Source organism: Protopterus annectens, chromosome 3.part1 (genome assembly GCF_019279795.1).
Source record: "Protopterus annectens isolate FY-2018-M chromosome 3.part1, PAN1.0, whole genome shotgun sequence".
In the NCBI taxonomy this organism is placed as follows: domain Eukaryota; kingdom Metazoa; phylum Chordata; order Ceratodontiformes; family Protopteridae; genus Protopterus; species Protopterus annectens.
Genome location: NC_056732.1, coordinates 852387461 through 852404155, shown reverse-complemented (window position 1 = coordinate 852404155; position 16695 = coordinate 852387461). Strand labels below are relative to the sequence as shown.

The 16695-nt window shown below is 40.0% G+C and overlaps 1 protein-coding gene across 1 annotated transcript in view; it reads right to left on the bottom strand.

Moving 5' to 3' along the window:
• LOC122798301 (lysine--tRNA ligase-like) overlaps nt 1–16695 on the bottom strand; it is a 394521-nt gene that overhangs the window by 246713 nt on the left and 131113 nt on the right. Inside the window, exon 4 of the mRNA XM_044067128.1 lies at nt 14008–14101. Within this exon, the coding sequence (XP_043923063.1) occupies nt 14008–14101 (94 nt within the window). The remainder of the gene's footprint in view (nt 1–14007; nt 14102–16695) is intronic.

Genomic DNA, 16695 nt, shown 5'->3' with positions numbered 1-16695 from the left:
GTCTTTTGGAATCAGTGCAGACATAAGCTGAGAGCAACTCTTTCTGAATCAACCCCCCTCCCCCCAGGGTGTACTCCTTTTTATAGCTAGGCCTTAAAATGACAAACATTCACTAGGACCAAAATTATGGACATAGCTATAAGGATCAGAAATGGGATCTATGATTTAGGAAACCATCCCATATGGGTTCCAGAATCAGTTTTAGGCATGAGTGCTACAAGGGATAAACAGCCTGAGACTGTGCATCTAAAGCAGAGTTAAGTGAAGCTACAGGTAATATAATCCAGTTATATGCAGTATTTAATACTTCAGCATTAGATTATTTCAAAATGAAGCAACAATACTGTAATCATAAAGGATTACTTGTAATCTGATCAACCAAGAGAAATGTTTGTGGGGATAGGGTGAGGGGGATCAGTGTTCTACTTGCAATTAGTTGATACAAAAATGTATAGGAACGTCTGGCAATTGGAAAATTGGACTGCCACAAATGAACAGAAATATATATATATATATTTTTTTTTGCCAGAAAGTAATTCTGTCCTTAATTTAGCTGTTAGTTATCCCTTGTGAGATACAGAAACAGATAGCCATTTGTGAGGATTCTTTGACTGGTATTAAAACATATGGGGGACAGCCACCTTGCAACCTGTTTGCCAACAACTGCGATTTCATTATTAATTATTCCTTGTGAACCATATGAATTCCTTACTGTTATTAGAGTTTATGGAAGAGAGACAGAATCAACCTCCTTGTATTCTATAGGCTAGTTAAGGAAAATGTAGGACAAAATGCTAAGGTTCAATTCTATGAATAACAAGTTGAAAACTTCATGCAGACATTGGTTTTCTAAGTAACATAATAACAGAGGTTACTTTAACTCATTCATTACTAGTAATTTCACAGGGTGTTTCTTTATAGACACCCAGGTGACACCTGCAACTATCTACTGTTGTCTGTTCATAAATACATTAATTGCAAAACCATATCATACGTGAGGTACTGGAAGCTGTCAGCTCATAATTTAGACATGATGGCTGCAGAGTTGACTAGTACCTGACGTCTGTCTAGTACTGCTAAGGCAGATATTATTGTTGTTCATAAACTTAATTCTGCAGATGGTCATACTTTTCATGTCTAAATTAATATCTCAACAACTAAGAAACACAGAAAGAATTTCCTTGATTCACACGAAAGCCCACAACTGGGAGAACAAAGTTTATAATCTTGAATGGGTGCAGGCATATTATACTATATTTGCAACGTTATCAGAAGAAAACAGTGCTGGGAAAACTATAAGATAGCAAAGGCAGACTAAACTATGAAGAAATACCGGTTGGCTAGCAAAATGGTTAAGAGGGCAGTTACAATAGCAATGAACAAAGCACCAGAGGTACTCTACCAGCTTCTGAAAAGTGACTCAGCATATGGCATAGAGATAGCTATATCATGCTACAAGGCAAAGTCATAAAGTAAAAGAAGATAGTTATCAGACACCATTCATAATGCATGTCAGCAACAACCTGCTCATCAGTCCACAGGACATTAAAAGCAGATGGAATGATTACTTCCAGCAGCTTCTAAATAAAGAAAAAAAACCCCACAAAAGCTGTACTGCTTCATACACAGCCTATAATGAAAGAAGAAAAAAAGCCCTATAAAAAGTAAGAACAACACTAAAGAAAATTAAGTCAGGGAAAGCAGTAGGCTGAGATGAGGTCACAGCAGATATAATCACAATGCTGGGGATACTTAAGGGAGAAATGGCTCTGAGGGTAGTCATAGCTTCACAGGTGTTTACTAGGTCATTAACCACAATGGCCCTTTTAAGCCTAGCCATGCATTCCAAATCTCTGACAATAAGCAAGGGCTTGGGAGATAAACCATTTACAGAATGCCTATGTCATTAGAGACATAGGTGCCAAACCAGGGATGAATTTTCTGCTCCCCATCCAATTGTCCAGGTTGCACTTGAATTGGGTTAGGGAAGAGCTCTGCTTCACATGGATGGAGAGCCTGTTCCTGAGAAGGGGTGGTCTCTGGGATACATACCTGTCTCTCCAGCAGGTCCTATTTATACCACATGCAATGTTTAAGTATTTAGAACAGGTAATTCTGGTTCTGTTTGCTTTGTGGATATGCAGGAAGTCCATCATGGTGGGGTGTGGCAATGCCTTGTATGCCAGGCATGGATCTCCTCTCAACAGCCTGTAACAGACAGAATACAGGGATAGGGCCTTGAGGCAGCAGTCTGCAGAGAACATTTTACTTATGCCCTGTATTCTTCTAGTGAGGAACCTCTGTGAATGTTCCAATTATTGGATATGTCTGGTTAGGTACATACCAAAGGGGGCATTGTACTCAATGATAGGTCTGAGGAATGCCAAATACAGTGGAACAATGACTTCCTTGGACCTTGATGCTCTACCTTTGTTTATAAATTGCATAGCATAGAATGATTTTCTCAATCCTCACTACTGTAGACATGTGATGGTCAAAGGCTAGATTATTGTCTTTGTGTGTTACCAAGTCCCTGTCTACTGGGTCAGCTCTTAGGGGGGTGTTATCAATATGATAGTTACCAGGGGTGGTTGACTTCCTTAAGGATGCTATTATGCATTTCTTGGCATTTAGTTTTAGTCCATGGCTCTGACAACAGTTGTTTGTCTGCATCAGCCTTTCCTGGAGAACATTTGTCTTGGTAGGGAATTCAATGACAGCTCCTAATTTGCAATCATCTGCAGATTTAGTCAGCAAAGAAACATTGACATTGGTCTTGACTTTAAAGAAGTGAATGCCAAAAAGGAGCTGTCCCAGGACCGATCCCTGAGAGACTCTCCTTATGACTGGCCTCTTTGTAGAGGTGGACTCCCCAATTCTATCTTCCAGTCTCCTATCTGTGAGCGAGCTGGCTATCCACCGGATGACATAAGGGTTTGTACCTAACCTCTTGAATTTGTTAACAATGCCTGAGTGAGATATTGTGTCAAATGCCTTGGTCAGTCAAGGTAGACAGTGTGAACCATTTTTCCCTCATCCATTGCTTTGGTGACCTTCTCAAAGAAGTCTACCAGGCTGAGTAGGCATGACCTGCCCTTGACAAAAATAAATTGGGATTGAGTAGGCGTGATCTGCCCTTGATGAAAACAAATTGGGTTAGGTCCAGTGTCTGGAGGTTTCCTATGTCATTATTGATCATGTCCATGATAATTCTTTCCATGGCTTTGTATACGAGACTAGTGAAACTTATGGGTCTGTTGTTTCCAGAGTCTGTAGATTGTCTACCTTTGTGCAGAGGGATGACTGTTGCTGCTCTCCATTCATGAGGCATGAAGCCTGTTTGGAGGCTAGGCTACAATTAAATAGCAATTCCTGAGGTCCTGATAGGTCATGTTTCATGCTATTTAGAAGGAATCCTGGGATATTGTCTGGGCCCATTGATGCACTGTTCCTAGCCTTAGAGAGCGACCATTAAGGACCTGTTCCCTAGTGATAGCAAGGGGAGTTATATTTGATGGTATTTCCTGAGGGAAGATTGAGGGGGAGAGAGGTAAAGTTGGAGTTGAATTTGTTGGTCAGTAGGTTTGCTATATCCTCTGACTCAGTAAAGGTGGCGCCATTTACAACGAGCTCTGCATGCAACTGTGTATGACCTTTGAGGTTGTGGACATAGCTAAAGAATGCCATGTGGTTGTTTTTGATTTGGGAGTCCAAATATACCTTAAATGTGGTTTTGGTAGACTTTATTAGTGCTCTGAGTTGTTTGCTTAGTCTGAGAGTGCTTTTATTCTGGTGGATACTTATAACAGTACGGGGAGAGGCAAATCTCAGATGACTAGTGAATAAAAGGAGACATTCACACCTGTGGGCAATATAGAGGTATCAACCACCTGTCACACTGTATGAAAGTGCAGAAGAGGGTGATTGATAAACAAATACACAGATTAGTAGAATGTGGGTTTGAAGATGTGCAGTCCAGATTCAGATCAGGATGCAGCACAACCATGTTTGTAGTGAGAAGAAGCTCAAGATGAGGAAATAGGCCAACTGGGCATTCCTAGAGTTGGAAAAAGCATATGACAAGGCCCCATGAATTCTGATCTGGGAAGTCCTGTGATGGCTCAGAATCCTGGAAGCTGGTAGAATTAGTGCAGGGTAAGGACCCAGTGACAAAAAAGAAGCACCGTGTTTGGACTCATTGATAGGTTCAAAGTGGGAGTGGATGGGTATAGGGTTCACTTATGAGCCAGTTGCTGTTCATACTGGTAATGGACTACATTAGAAAACAAGCTGAAGGAGACAGATCAAAAACATTGCTGTATGTAAACAATTTGGCATTACAAGCAGACTCTGTACAAGAACTTCAGCAAATCATAGGGGAATGAAATGCAAAACTGAAGGTACACAGGATGAAACTAAGTACAGATCAGATAGTTTTAAGGACAACAAATGGGGGAAATCAAAAGGAAGCTGAGAACTGGGATAAAAGGAGAACAGGTTAACAGCTTCAAGTATCTGGGATGGGTGGTTGAGGAGAAGGAAAGTCTTAATGAGAAGGTCAAAGCTAGAATTAGAGGGGCTTCAGGCAACTGGCACTGAGTGTCAGGGGATAGTGTATGCCAGGACAATGCCAAAGAAGCTGATAATGAAAGTGTACAAAACAATGGTGCAGCCAGTACAACGGTATGGTGCAGGAACCTGGGCATTGAAGGCAGAGAAGCTGAGGAAGCTAGAGGTGATGGAGATGAAGTGCCTGAGACAGGTGGTAGGATGCAACACTATAGGATCAATGAAGAAATGACGACATCGGAGCAGAAGCCCAAGTAGCCCTAATTGCAGAGAAGGACTGTGTGAGAGAACACCTGAAACAGTCAGGCATAGCTGTCAAAAGAAGTTAGGAGATTATCGCTGAATAGAGAGAGATAGTGGCAGCTGACACGATACCCGACCCTGTGTAGAAAATGGGAAAAAGGGAGCTGATGATGATAATAACGTTTTACAGAATGATAGTTATTTGAATAAAATGCTGTTGTATGCTGATGTTAGTAACATTACTAATCCACATCACTGGGTAAACAGAGATGTGTGCCATTGTATGGTGTAAGAAGAGGGATCTTCTTCTCAAATAAAAATGAAAACACCATTCCTGTCAAAAAAAAATAAAATGAGCCACCAGACCAAGTAGTGTCTATCAAGCTAAGAGTAAGCCATTTTGCCAAAAGCAAACCATTTTACTTCCCTAAGTAGTCAGTTACTGATTTTAAACTCTTCAGCCAAAGACAACAGAATTTTTGACAGAAATGACAGTGTCACCCACTCGGAGCCATTTGTCTTCTAAAAACTATTCAGCTGTCTTGACCAGAGACAGCAATTTAGGGTAGCAATGAGGCTAGATAAATAATCAGAAGAAATCCAGGTAAATACTTTTGTTATATTCAGTTGGAAAAGAAGTGGAGCAATATACAAATCCTTTTCATTCTCAGAGGCTAAAAATGTCACATATGAGTATGTAATTAAGACTAAATGAAAGTTTTGTGCCAAAAAGGAATATTAGAATTGAAATGGTGTGCTTCCTCGTTTATGTACAAATCAAGATGAACCTGTTGAAGCTCTTGTAAGGCATTTATGTAAACTGCATGACAATTGGGGTTTAATGAAACATAAGATGAATAAGAGACAGCACTGTGATGGGGACTGGCTGATGTAGAAGTATCTTAAACTTTAGAAAAAGCCATTCAAGTTGCCAGTGAGGCAAAATTAAGAAACAAAACGTTAATTAAAATATGGCAAATTATGTAAGACAGGTAAAGCATAGAGAGAATAGCAAGTTTGAAAAGAAGTTAATTGTGGTCAAAGTAAGGAAATACATAAGAACCAGAGTTAGTATAACCTTCACAAATGCATGAGGTGTAACCGTTGTCATGCTGAGTAGGAGCAATACATAGCAAGAGGCAGTGAGTGTAAAAGAGTTAAAATATTGAGCTGTTTTGCTGCTGTTTTTAAGACAAACATAATGTAAAACATTTCTTCTGAAATAAAACTGAAAATAATGTTCAGAAAGCGTTTTTCCTTTGTTCAGCCACTACTGTGCCTGATAGACCTGGCATTTACCTCAGAGGATTAAGAGTCTGAACTGTTAACAAGCTACTTCTTGTACCTAAGGTCAAAAGTTCCATTCCTTCAACCTCAGTCTTTTTTTACTGTATAGCTCTGAGCAAAGTTACTTATCAGGTAGTATGCCCAGGTTACCCCTGAAAAGAGACACTTTTGTCCTGTGGACTTACCTGGTTAACAAATGTATAAAAATGAACAAAATAAATATTAAAGCAGATTGACAAGGGATACTTCATATTAATGGAACTCAAGTGAGTTTCAAGATTGATACAGGGGCTGATGTTCCTGTGATATCACATGCTACCTACAGAAAGCTCTCTAAGTGTACACAGGTGCATGAAGCAGAGGTGGAATATGTAGCTCTGCGGGCAAACACAAGTGCAGTGCACTGATGTTTTTCTAGGTATGTCTGAGTAGAAGGGACAGAAGGGTGAGTTCTGGGTTTATGTGCTGGATGGTCTGTACATAAATAATCTGCTCAGCAGAGCTGTGGCATGTGAAATGGGCTTAATTGCCAGCATAACTGAAGTCAGTGTGGATGTGTATGGTAAAGCTGGTTTGTTTAATTGTGAACCAGTGAAGATTAAATTAAAACTGAATGCTGTTCCGTATGCCTTGAACACATCCAGGAGAATGCAATTGCCTACTGTCTAAAGTACAGACAGAACTCAAAAGAACGCAAAAATGTTGTGTAATAAAAAGTGTAAAGGAACTGACTGAGTTTGTGTCGTTCGGCTTTTCCCAGTTAGGGGTCGCCACAGTGGAACTCCAGTCTGCTAATGATTGGTAGTTGATTTTTACGTGCCGAGTTACCAGCCCTGACGCACAACCTTCAATGAAGGAATGCCCATTCACGCATGTCTCCACGTAGAAGACGCTCTAGCTGAGAATCGAACCAGACAGCGTCTTGCAGTGAGGCGACAATGCTACCGCAGCACCAACACCGTAGGTTAAAGGAATTGACTGAAAAGGAACTGACTGAGTGGTGTGTACCAATGGTTCCTGTAATAAAGAAAAATAGTGTACAAATATGTGTTAAGTTTACAGAGGCTTAATAATGCAATTGCATGAGAAAAGTTCATTCTACCTGCACTAGAAAACATCACATATAAACCAGTCAGTGCTACAGCATTTTTCACATTAAGTGCTTCCAGCAGATTTTGATAAATAATCCTTGAGGCAGATAGCCAAAAGCTAACAATTTGCATTACTTCAACTGAAAGGTTATGTTTCAGGCGGCTACAATTGAGTTTAACATCACTACCTGAAATATTTCAAGGAAAAAAGGGTTACTCACTTACTGGGCATGTTAATGTTGTTGTTGTTGATAGTATAACATCTTGGTATTTGCATAGATGAAGAAAGGTTAGAATCAGTGCTGTGAAGTATTAAAACTTTGCGGTTAAAATTAATCTGAAAGACTGAGCTTCAGTACTTTGGTCACAGTATACATGCTATTAGAATCAATTCAGATGCAACCAAGGTCAGGACAATAGTTGAACTAAAGAGTCCATCTTGTGCAATTGAGTTAAGATGGACTCTAGGCATGATTAACGCCTAGGGCAAATTCACAACTGATCTTTCAAATCTGCTCTGTCCATTAACCAACCTGTTGAAGAAAGTCATAAAGTCATATCCCAGTCATGGATAAACGCTCAGGCCCAGGCTTTCAGCAGAGTAAAAGAAATGCTAACTACAGCTCCCGAGCTGGCATACTAAGATGTCACTAAATCAACAATTGTGAGTGCTGATGCTAGTAGGTATTGGCCTAAGTGCAGCATTATTCAAAATGGATGAGTAAGTGTTATATACTGCTGCCTGTAATTCCAGAATTTTAACTGATGCTGAACAGAGATATTTTCAGAATGAGAAAAAGTGCCTTTCATGTTTGTGGACATATGAAAGTTCTCTAACTATATCTTGGGACTTGAAAGTAAAGTGGCATCCAAATGGCAAAGACTGTTGACGAGAGCGATATGTGTGCCTGGAGAACAATTAGTTACAGGAGACATGTTATCCAGAAATCCTGTATGTTACCAGTTATTAGCAGATATTGAAGACATTGCCATCTGTGTGTAGAGCATAGTTACAACTAGACTTGTGTCTACAAAAAGAGTAGTAAAGCTAAAGCAAGCTACCAGAAATGACCAAGATTTACAAACTGTTATCCATTATGTTTGAGATGGATGGCAAGATCACTCGATGCAATCAAAGCATCTCATGTACTATACAGAGTGCAAGTATCCAACCATGAAGGCTTGTTAGTGTATTAAGACATAATAGTAGCACTCTCATCACAACATGCTGAAGTGCTGTGCTAAATACATAAAGGTCAGCAAGGTCCTACAAAGTATCAAGGAAGAAACAAAATGTCAGTATGGAGGCCAAACGTTAAGCAAAACATTGTAAAGCATCCATCAAAGTGGCAGCTCTGTACTGGCCATAAACTATCTCAAAGGAAAGAAACGTTAATATTGACACCTTTACTCCAAGTCCATGGCAAAACAAAACTGCTGACTTTTGTGGGGTTGATGGCAAGCACTACCTCATAGCCATTGTCTGTTTCTCTTGTGAAATAGAAATGATTTGTGCACCAACTACGGTTAGTCAACAAATCAAATGCATGTTCAGGGCCGTGTTCACAAAATATGGAATACCAATTGCACTGGCTACATACAATGGTGGTGCACAGTTTGTACCAAATGAGTTCCAATAGTAGCTTTTTGATGTCTAGGATTTTAAATATACTATGTCAAGTATTCAGCATTCTCAGTCAAATGGATAAGCTGAGAGGCAGCAGTTCAAACAATAAAAAATATATCAACAACCTGATCCTCACAGAGCTTTCATGTCATATTGAGCTACTCTATACACTAATACAGGAGTAAGGTCATCGCAGCTAATGCCTGAAGAACAAGTAAGGGCTAATGTACCAATGTTAGAGTGAAAATATGAACTTAAAACTATTCTGTACAACTTAGTTAAACAGAATAACCAGCAAGCTAAAGCTTCATAAAAAAGTTATATGACAGGCACTATTATTCTCACCCACTACCTATCCTTTAACCAGTGCAACTCATATAACTAATGTTTGTGTGTGCGTGTGTGTGTGTGTGTGTCAGGGGGGGGGAGACACAACAGGTGTTGCAGTGCAGAAACCTAATGTACTGAGGTGTTATATGATGCAAGCAGAATATAGTGCCATAGTTATATGAACTCTGCGACATATTTGAATAGTTCCTAATGAACCTATCAACACTGAAAGCTGTGCTCAGAAAAAGTAACCAGAAGTGCCTCAACTGAGAATATCCATGTCTAATAAGAGTGCTCCTGATTCCTTCAAAAGCTTTACCACAGTGTAATATCCCACATGTGGGTAGAAGTCTCGAATTCACAAGGAGTAATAACAGGCAGTGTTTTACCTAACCAAGAGTGACTGTTCCTTTGCTTGTTAACACTGTATTGCAGAGTGACTCTAAAAACAATCATCAAAACAATCATCATCATCTTCTTTCGGCTGTTCCCATTAGGGGTTGCCACAGCGGATCATCTGTTTCCATTTCTTCCTGTCCTCTGCATCATGCTCTTTCACACCAACTGCCTGCATGTCCTCTCTCACCATATCCATAGACCTTATCTTAGGCCTTCCTCTTTTCCTCTTACCTGACAGCTCCATCCTTAGCATCCTTTTCCCAATATACCCAGCATCCCTCCTCAGCACATGTCCAAACCAACGCAATCTCGCCTCTCTTGCTTTGTCTCCAAACTGTCCAACCTGAGCTGACCCTCTAATATACTGATTCCTAATCCTGTCCATCCTAGTCACACCCAGTGCAAATCTTAACATCTTTAACTCTGCCACATCCAGCTCTGACTCCTGCCTTTTTGTCAATGCCACCGTCTCCAACTCATATAACATAGCTGGTCTCACTACCCTCTTGTAGACCTTCCTTTTCACTCTTACTGGTACCCATCTGTGACAAATCCCTCCTGACACTCTTCTCCACCCATTCCACCCTGCCTGTACTCTCTTCTTCACCTCTCTTCCACACTCACCATTACTATGAACTGTTGATCCCAAGTATTTAAACTCATCCACCTTTACCAACTCTACTCCCTGCATCCTCACCATTCCTCTACCGTCCCTCACATTTACACCTCATATATTCTGTTTTAGCCCTGCTGACCTTCATTCCTTTCCTCTCTAAAGCATATCTCCACCTCTCCAGGGTCTCCTCAACCTGGTCCCTACTCTCACTACATATCACAATGTCATCTGCAAACACCATAGTCCACGGGGCCTCCTGTTTGATCTCATCTGTCAACCTGTCCATCACCACTGCAAATAAGAAAGGGCTCAGAGCTCATCCTTGATGTAATCCCACCTCCACTTTAAACGTATCTGTCACTCCCACCGCAGTCCTCACCAATGTCACACTACCCTCGTACATATCCTGTACCACTCTTACATACTTCTCTGCCACTCCCGACTTCCTCATATAATACCACAACTCCTCTCTAGGCACCCTGCCATATGCTTTCTCTAAGTCCACAAAGACACAATGCAACTCCTTCTGACCTTCTCTGTATTTCTCCAACAACACTCTCAGAGCAAACATTGCATCTGTAGTGCTCTTTCCTGGCATGAAACCATACTGCTGATCACTAATCATCACCTCCCTTCTTAACCTAGATTCCACTACTCTTTCCCATACCTTCAAGCTGTGACTGATCAATTGTATCCCTCTGTAGTTACGGCAGCTCTGCACATCACCCTTATTCTTAAAGATAGGTACCAAAACACTTTTTCTCCACTCCTCGGGCATCCTCTGACTTTCCAAAATTTTCATTAAACAATCTGGCTAAAAGTTTCACTGCCATTTCACCTAAGCACCTCCATGCTTCCACTGGTATGTTATCTGGGCCATCAGCCTTTCTATTCTTCATCCTCTTCATAGCTATCCTTACTTCCTCTTTGCTAATCTGTTTCACTTCCTGATTCACTATCCCCACATCATCCAACCTTCTCTCTCTCTCTCTCTCTCTCTCTCATACTCTTCATTCATCAGCCCTTCAAAGTACTCTTTCCATCTACTCAACACACTCTCCTCACTTGTGAGTACATTTCCCTCACTATCCTTTATCACCCTTACCTGCTGCACATCTTTCCCAGCTCTGTCCCTCTGTTTAGTCAATTGGTACAGGTCCTTTTCTCCCTCTTTAGTGTCCAATCTCTCATGCAACTCTCTATATGCCTTATCCTTATCCTTCGCCACCTCTCTCTTTGCCATGCATCTCATCTCCTTATACTCATGTCTACTTTCTTCATCTCTTTGACAATCCCACTTTGTCTTTGCCAGCCTCTTCCTCTGTATACTCTCCTGTACTTCCTCATTCCACCAGCAGGTCTCCTTGTCCTTCTTCCTCTGTCCAGATGTCACACCAAGCACCTTTCTAGCAGTCTCCCTTACTAGCTCTGCTGTAGTTACCCAGCTATTCGGTAAAACAATACTGCCCATTATAATTGTTTGTCTAATAGTTTTACTTCCATATATTCCAGTTCCTGTTCCTGAGACAGGCATGAAGTAAAAGTACAGAATTTCATACCTCTTAATCTCTTAGTACAGGAAATCTGGACAAAGCCTTACAAAATGGGGGGTGGGGGCAAAGGCTCAAAAATATAAATATTGCTCTTTTAAACCTAGAAAGTTGCTAGAGTAACAATGTTCGTGTTAAAATACCTTTTCTGAAGGATTTGAAGTCTGAAACTCAAATGTATGTCATTATTTAGTGACTTCAACTTCAGATCATTCCAGTTATTTGCCAGAAAAACGCACATTTTATGAGGAACATACCAAAAATACGAGGAGAAAATCTGGAAGTAGAGAGGTATGGTAGCAATTCATTATTGAAAATGCAAAAGAGCCATATGGTCAGATAAATTACTGTACGATTTTTATTGTTGAAAATATCATGCTACTACCATTTCTCTCAAAATGATATTTTTAAATAATTATGCAAGAGCGTCCATAAATGTTAAACTGGTAGAATCAATCTAGAATGCTGAATGTATTTTTTTGCAGTCACTCATATATCTTCACTTTGTAATGCTAAAGAAAGGCTTCTCTTTACTTGGGGGTGGGGTGGGGTGATGACACAACGTGGGCTGCTTGGGTCTGTATATATTTAAAATGTATTTTAGCCATTACCACTTTAAGACTATTGTATAGTATGCCATTTTAAGAAGGTATGCATCCCAAAATGCATTGTATCTAGTGCCTAGTGGTAGTGTATTTGTGATGACTGAACTGTTCCTATCTCTCAACTGGACAGATTTATGCAGAATGTCCAGATTTTTGCCTCATATTTTTGGTCTGTTTCTCATAAAATTGTGGTTTCTGGCAAATCACAGGCAAATCATTGAGGGTTGAAGTCAGAAAATAATAACAGTCATTTGAGTTTCAGACTTCATACCCCTCAGAAAATTCATGCTAATGCAAAACATGTTGTTCTATCTACTTTCTAAGTTTGTAAGTGCAGTATTTACAAAATGTCCATATTTTTGGGCCTTTGTTCCCATCATTATTTATGGCTTTGTCCAGATGTCTTGATGTAAGAGGTTGAGGGATATGAGGTGTTAACACTGTTTGCACTGAGGAGCCAGTTTGCAGACAGCAAAAGTGACGTGCCTGACTAAAATGCTGCTGCTGTGACCTGATGTTAATGTCACTACTGATTAACAATACTGGCTAATCAGAGGTGAGCATCATGACACAGTGTGACTGTACATCCTGTAACACCTAATCAGTTTGATGGTAGAAGTAGCTGTGTGATTAGGAGGCTAAGATGAAGCCATGAGCAAATTAGTTTATGGCATATGGCGTATTATATGAACTGCTTGAAAATGGCACCTTGTTTGTACCAATTTAACATAAATGGTTTGTTAATACATATGCAGGCTGAGGCGGTCTCTTGCCCCTACCTGTCTGCCTCAAACCATCATGGCAGATTAAATAAGAAAATGGGTAACAACTGCTAAGGTTAATATCTGCCTCTTTCCTTGTCTCACACCTTTAGGACATACTGGCATGTGCTAAGAGAGGCAACAGTAATTTGGTAATGTATTTAAGTGTTTGTGTTTTGGGGGGTGACTCATACTTATCTCAAACTTCGGTGCACTTAATCAGAACGCATTCTGTTTCAGTGTGTCTGAATATTCTGCTTGGTGGACCTAGAAACTATAAAACAAAGTGCTATCTGTTTGCAGATAAAGTGTGTGTGTGTGTGTGTGTGTGTGTGTGTGTGTGTGTGTGTGTGTGTGTGTGTGTGTGTGTGTGTGTGTGTGTGTGTGTGTGTGTGTGTGTCTGTTTGAAATAAGCACTGTTTTGACTAGGGAAGAAGTGTTATAGTATATCTTTGCTAATCCTTAGGCTAAATGCTTTTTATATGAAATTTTACCTGAACTTACTGACTTCACCACTAACAGTAATTCACAATGGAGTTTTCTAAAATGATAAAGATGAACAAACCAGTCATTTAAGATATGTAATAGCATCAATTTTGACAAAAGAACGTGTCTCCTTTGCCCATCTTCTCTACGCAGTTCCCTTACCTTCTGGATAAACTGCAAATCATCCTTAACTGACTGCTTATTTCATTTTTCTTGCATCCCAGTGTAAAAATCACCTTATATCTATCTCATGTATTCCTGAGTTCAGTCACTGTCCTTCACACTAGTGCTGTTTAACGTTAGTGAGATTAATGGTTATGCCAAAGACTGTAAAACTGCTACAAAGCTTACGCGCTAATTGTTTCATTTAAGTATCCTGTCTGATGTGTCTTTAACCCAAGAATATATTTCATAATTCATGCCCAATTAAACAGAGAACTCACTTTGAAGTAGCCATGACTTGTAGTTTGACACCTTCTGCCCTGATATCAAAAAAGACCAGCTTAGCTCCAGAACTCCTTTTGGCATGAATTCTTCCTGCAAGAAAAAACAAATAAATATAATTTTTCTATGTCAGCAGGGCTATATAGTGTTGTTTCTTTTTCAGATTGCTTGAGGAGATAAAATAAAACACTGAAGCTAAAAATTGAAAATAGATGAAATATTGCCCTATTAGTTTGGACTTTCATGATTTATTACAGACCAATTTATAGAAATGTCAATAACTATTCCAAGGGCAGAAAATATAATTTGTTCAATATTTCTCTGCTTCAGGACCAACAAAACTTATTCTGTCTGATGTAGCTTGGAGTCTAGGTAGTCTTTTCAACACAGAGGGCAAAATAGGTACTTTCATGTATCATAAGGGCATAATTCTGAATTAAAATGTCTCAAACAAGTAACTGCATAATTCTGTGTTTCTTGCTTTTGGAACAACTCAAAAGAATTGCATCTTTCACAGGATGACCACATGGCTTGTTAGTTAGAATAATTAGCTACAAATGAACTTACCACATGCAGTAGAGTGGAGTTTGAACCTTGCAGTGAGTACTTAACATTTTTTGCCCTAACAGTTCATGTAACCACCACAGTGCTCTCAGGTTATTCCATGAATATAGTCAGTCATAGGTTCGCATACTACCAATATACCTGCCTACTACAAATTTCAAAGTGTGACGGCAACTAGAAAAGAAATACACTGATACAGTAACGAACTGAAAATAGTAAGAATTATTTATAAAGTGGCTGAAAACAGAAGTTAGCTTGATCCTTTCAAGGGTCATTCAGCTCTGTTATGATTCAGTACCTATTAGCTCAGAACATTAATCATTAGGCCAATGTGAATGTTTTATGTATATATGTGGGTTCAAATCTCAGTGTAGACTATTCCCAGGGCTTGGTAATGGGAACTCTCCTGTTTAGAATATACTTTACTGAAGACAAGGCAAATGTAGAAGGCCTTCAGCTGACTGATCATATTTTCTGCTGACTGCAAGATGGGTGCAATGACAGAATCCCACAAAGATGCAGATATCCCCCAGGAGGGCCTGACACACACAAATAAGTGGCACCAGAACCATGGCCTAAAACTCGATGCAAAAAAAAAATGTATAATTATACCCATTGGGAAGATGACCACCACTGCAAATTACAACATTGATGGCGCTCCCCTAAGAGTAGACCCATTGGTAAGGGACTTGGGAACTCAGGTTGACAGTAACCTGAACTTTGATCACCACATGTCCCTGACAGTGAGCAAATCCTTCAACGTGGTGCAACTTATAAGTAAGGGCACGGCATCCAGATCTAAGGAGATCATAGTCCCACTATACTCAGCCCTCATTAGACCAATAACTGAATACAATGCATATTTGGCATGCACCTGACCAGGCATTTTCAACAGCTGAAGCAGCTGCATAGGTTCCTCACTAAAAGAATATAGGGTGTAAATAATATGTCCTATGTGGACTGTCTCAAGCCCTGTCCCTGTAGTCTGTCTCCTACAGACTACTGAGGGGTGATCTGTGCATAACCTTGAAGGCATTCTCCGATCCAGCCCTGATAGATCTGATACACATTCACTAAACAAACATCACTAGAGTTACCCAAGCTAAGGATCTAAGCCTCATCTGTGACATAAACAAAACACATTGGAGGGACAGTGTGTGTCTCAGAGATGATCCCTTTTGTGGAACAGACTTCCCATTCATGTAAAGCAGAGCCCTTCCCTAAGCTTATTCAAATTCAGTTAGGACCAATGGATGGAAAATTGCAAATTCACCCCTGGCTTGTTGCCTGTGGCTCTTATGGACAGGAGTAGTTTGTAGATACCCTAAGGCACAGGTGTATACCAGTGCCATTTTACAGTGTGCTCATTGATAATTGGGAAAATTGGGGCATGAATGGCTGGGGTATCAAGTGCTCCCTTCTAGCACGTATTGTGTTTAGACAGACTAGGTCTCATGAATTATCTTTCTTAGCAGATAGTGTTTTTAGGCATGTGGGGGTGTTGTGCTAGGCAACAACATGGCTATCAACTAACTACTAGTGTTTCTTTAGAGGCTCATGTGCCTTGCTGTGCTGTTCCCACTCAATTTTTGTTACTCCTCTGAAGCAAAGCTATAGCATTTTTTAAGCAGATTCTCTTCCAATGGTGCAGTACTGCAATTATCGCTGTTGGATACATATCAATTTTGCCCACTTAATTTTTCTGCATAGGACAACCAGCCAGTCATTTTCTTAACAATGCCTGCATTGTTTGTAATCTGCAGCACTTGTTCAGTGTTAAAAAGAGAAATAAAGCCAGACGTTTTTATTTGATCACCCCAATCCCTTTGGCCATAGCAGCTGCTCAAATTTCCCCTTTGTACGACCACAATAGCAGTCCTGTGCTTTTTAGTCTGAGTTAGAGTAAACTCTCAGTTAACTGGCACCCATAGGGATTGGTAGATGCCAGATAACTGTAGTTTCCGGTTGCTTGAGAGTTAATATTAAAAATAGGCCTGACTAATACTGTACCCTGTACTATTTGTTTGGTTTGACATTCTCAGGTTGGGGAGAGAGGGAGTTTATTTCCATCTTCCTTTTTAAAACTGTAAAAACGTAAGTTATGTTACTGCAGGGGGGAAACA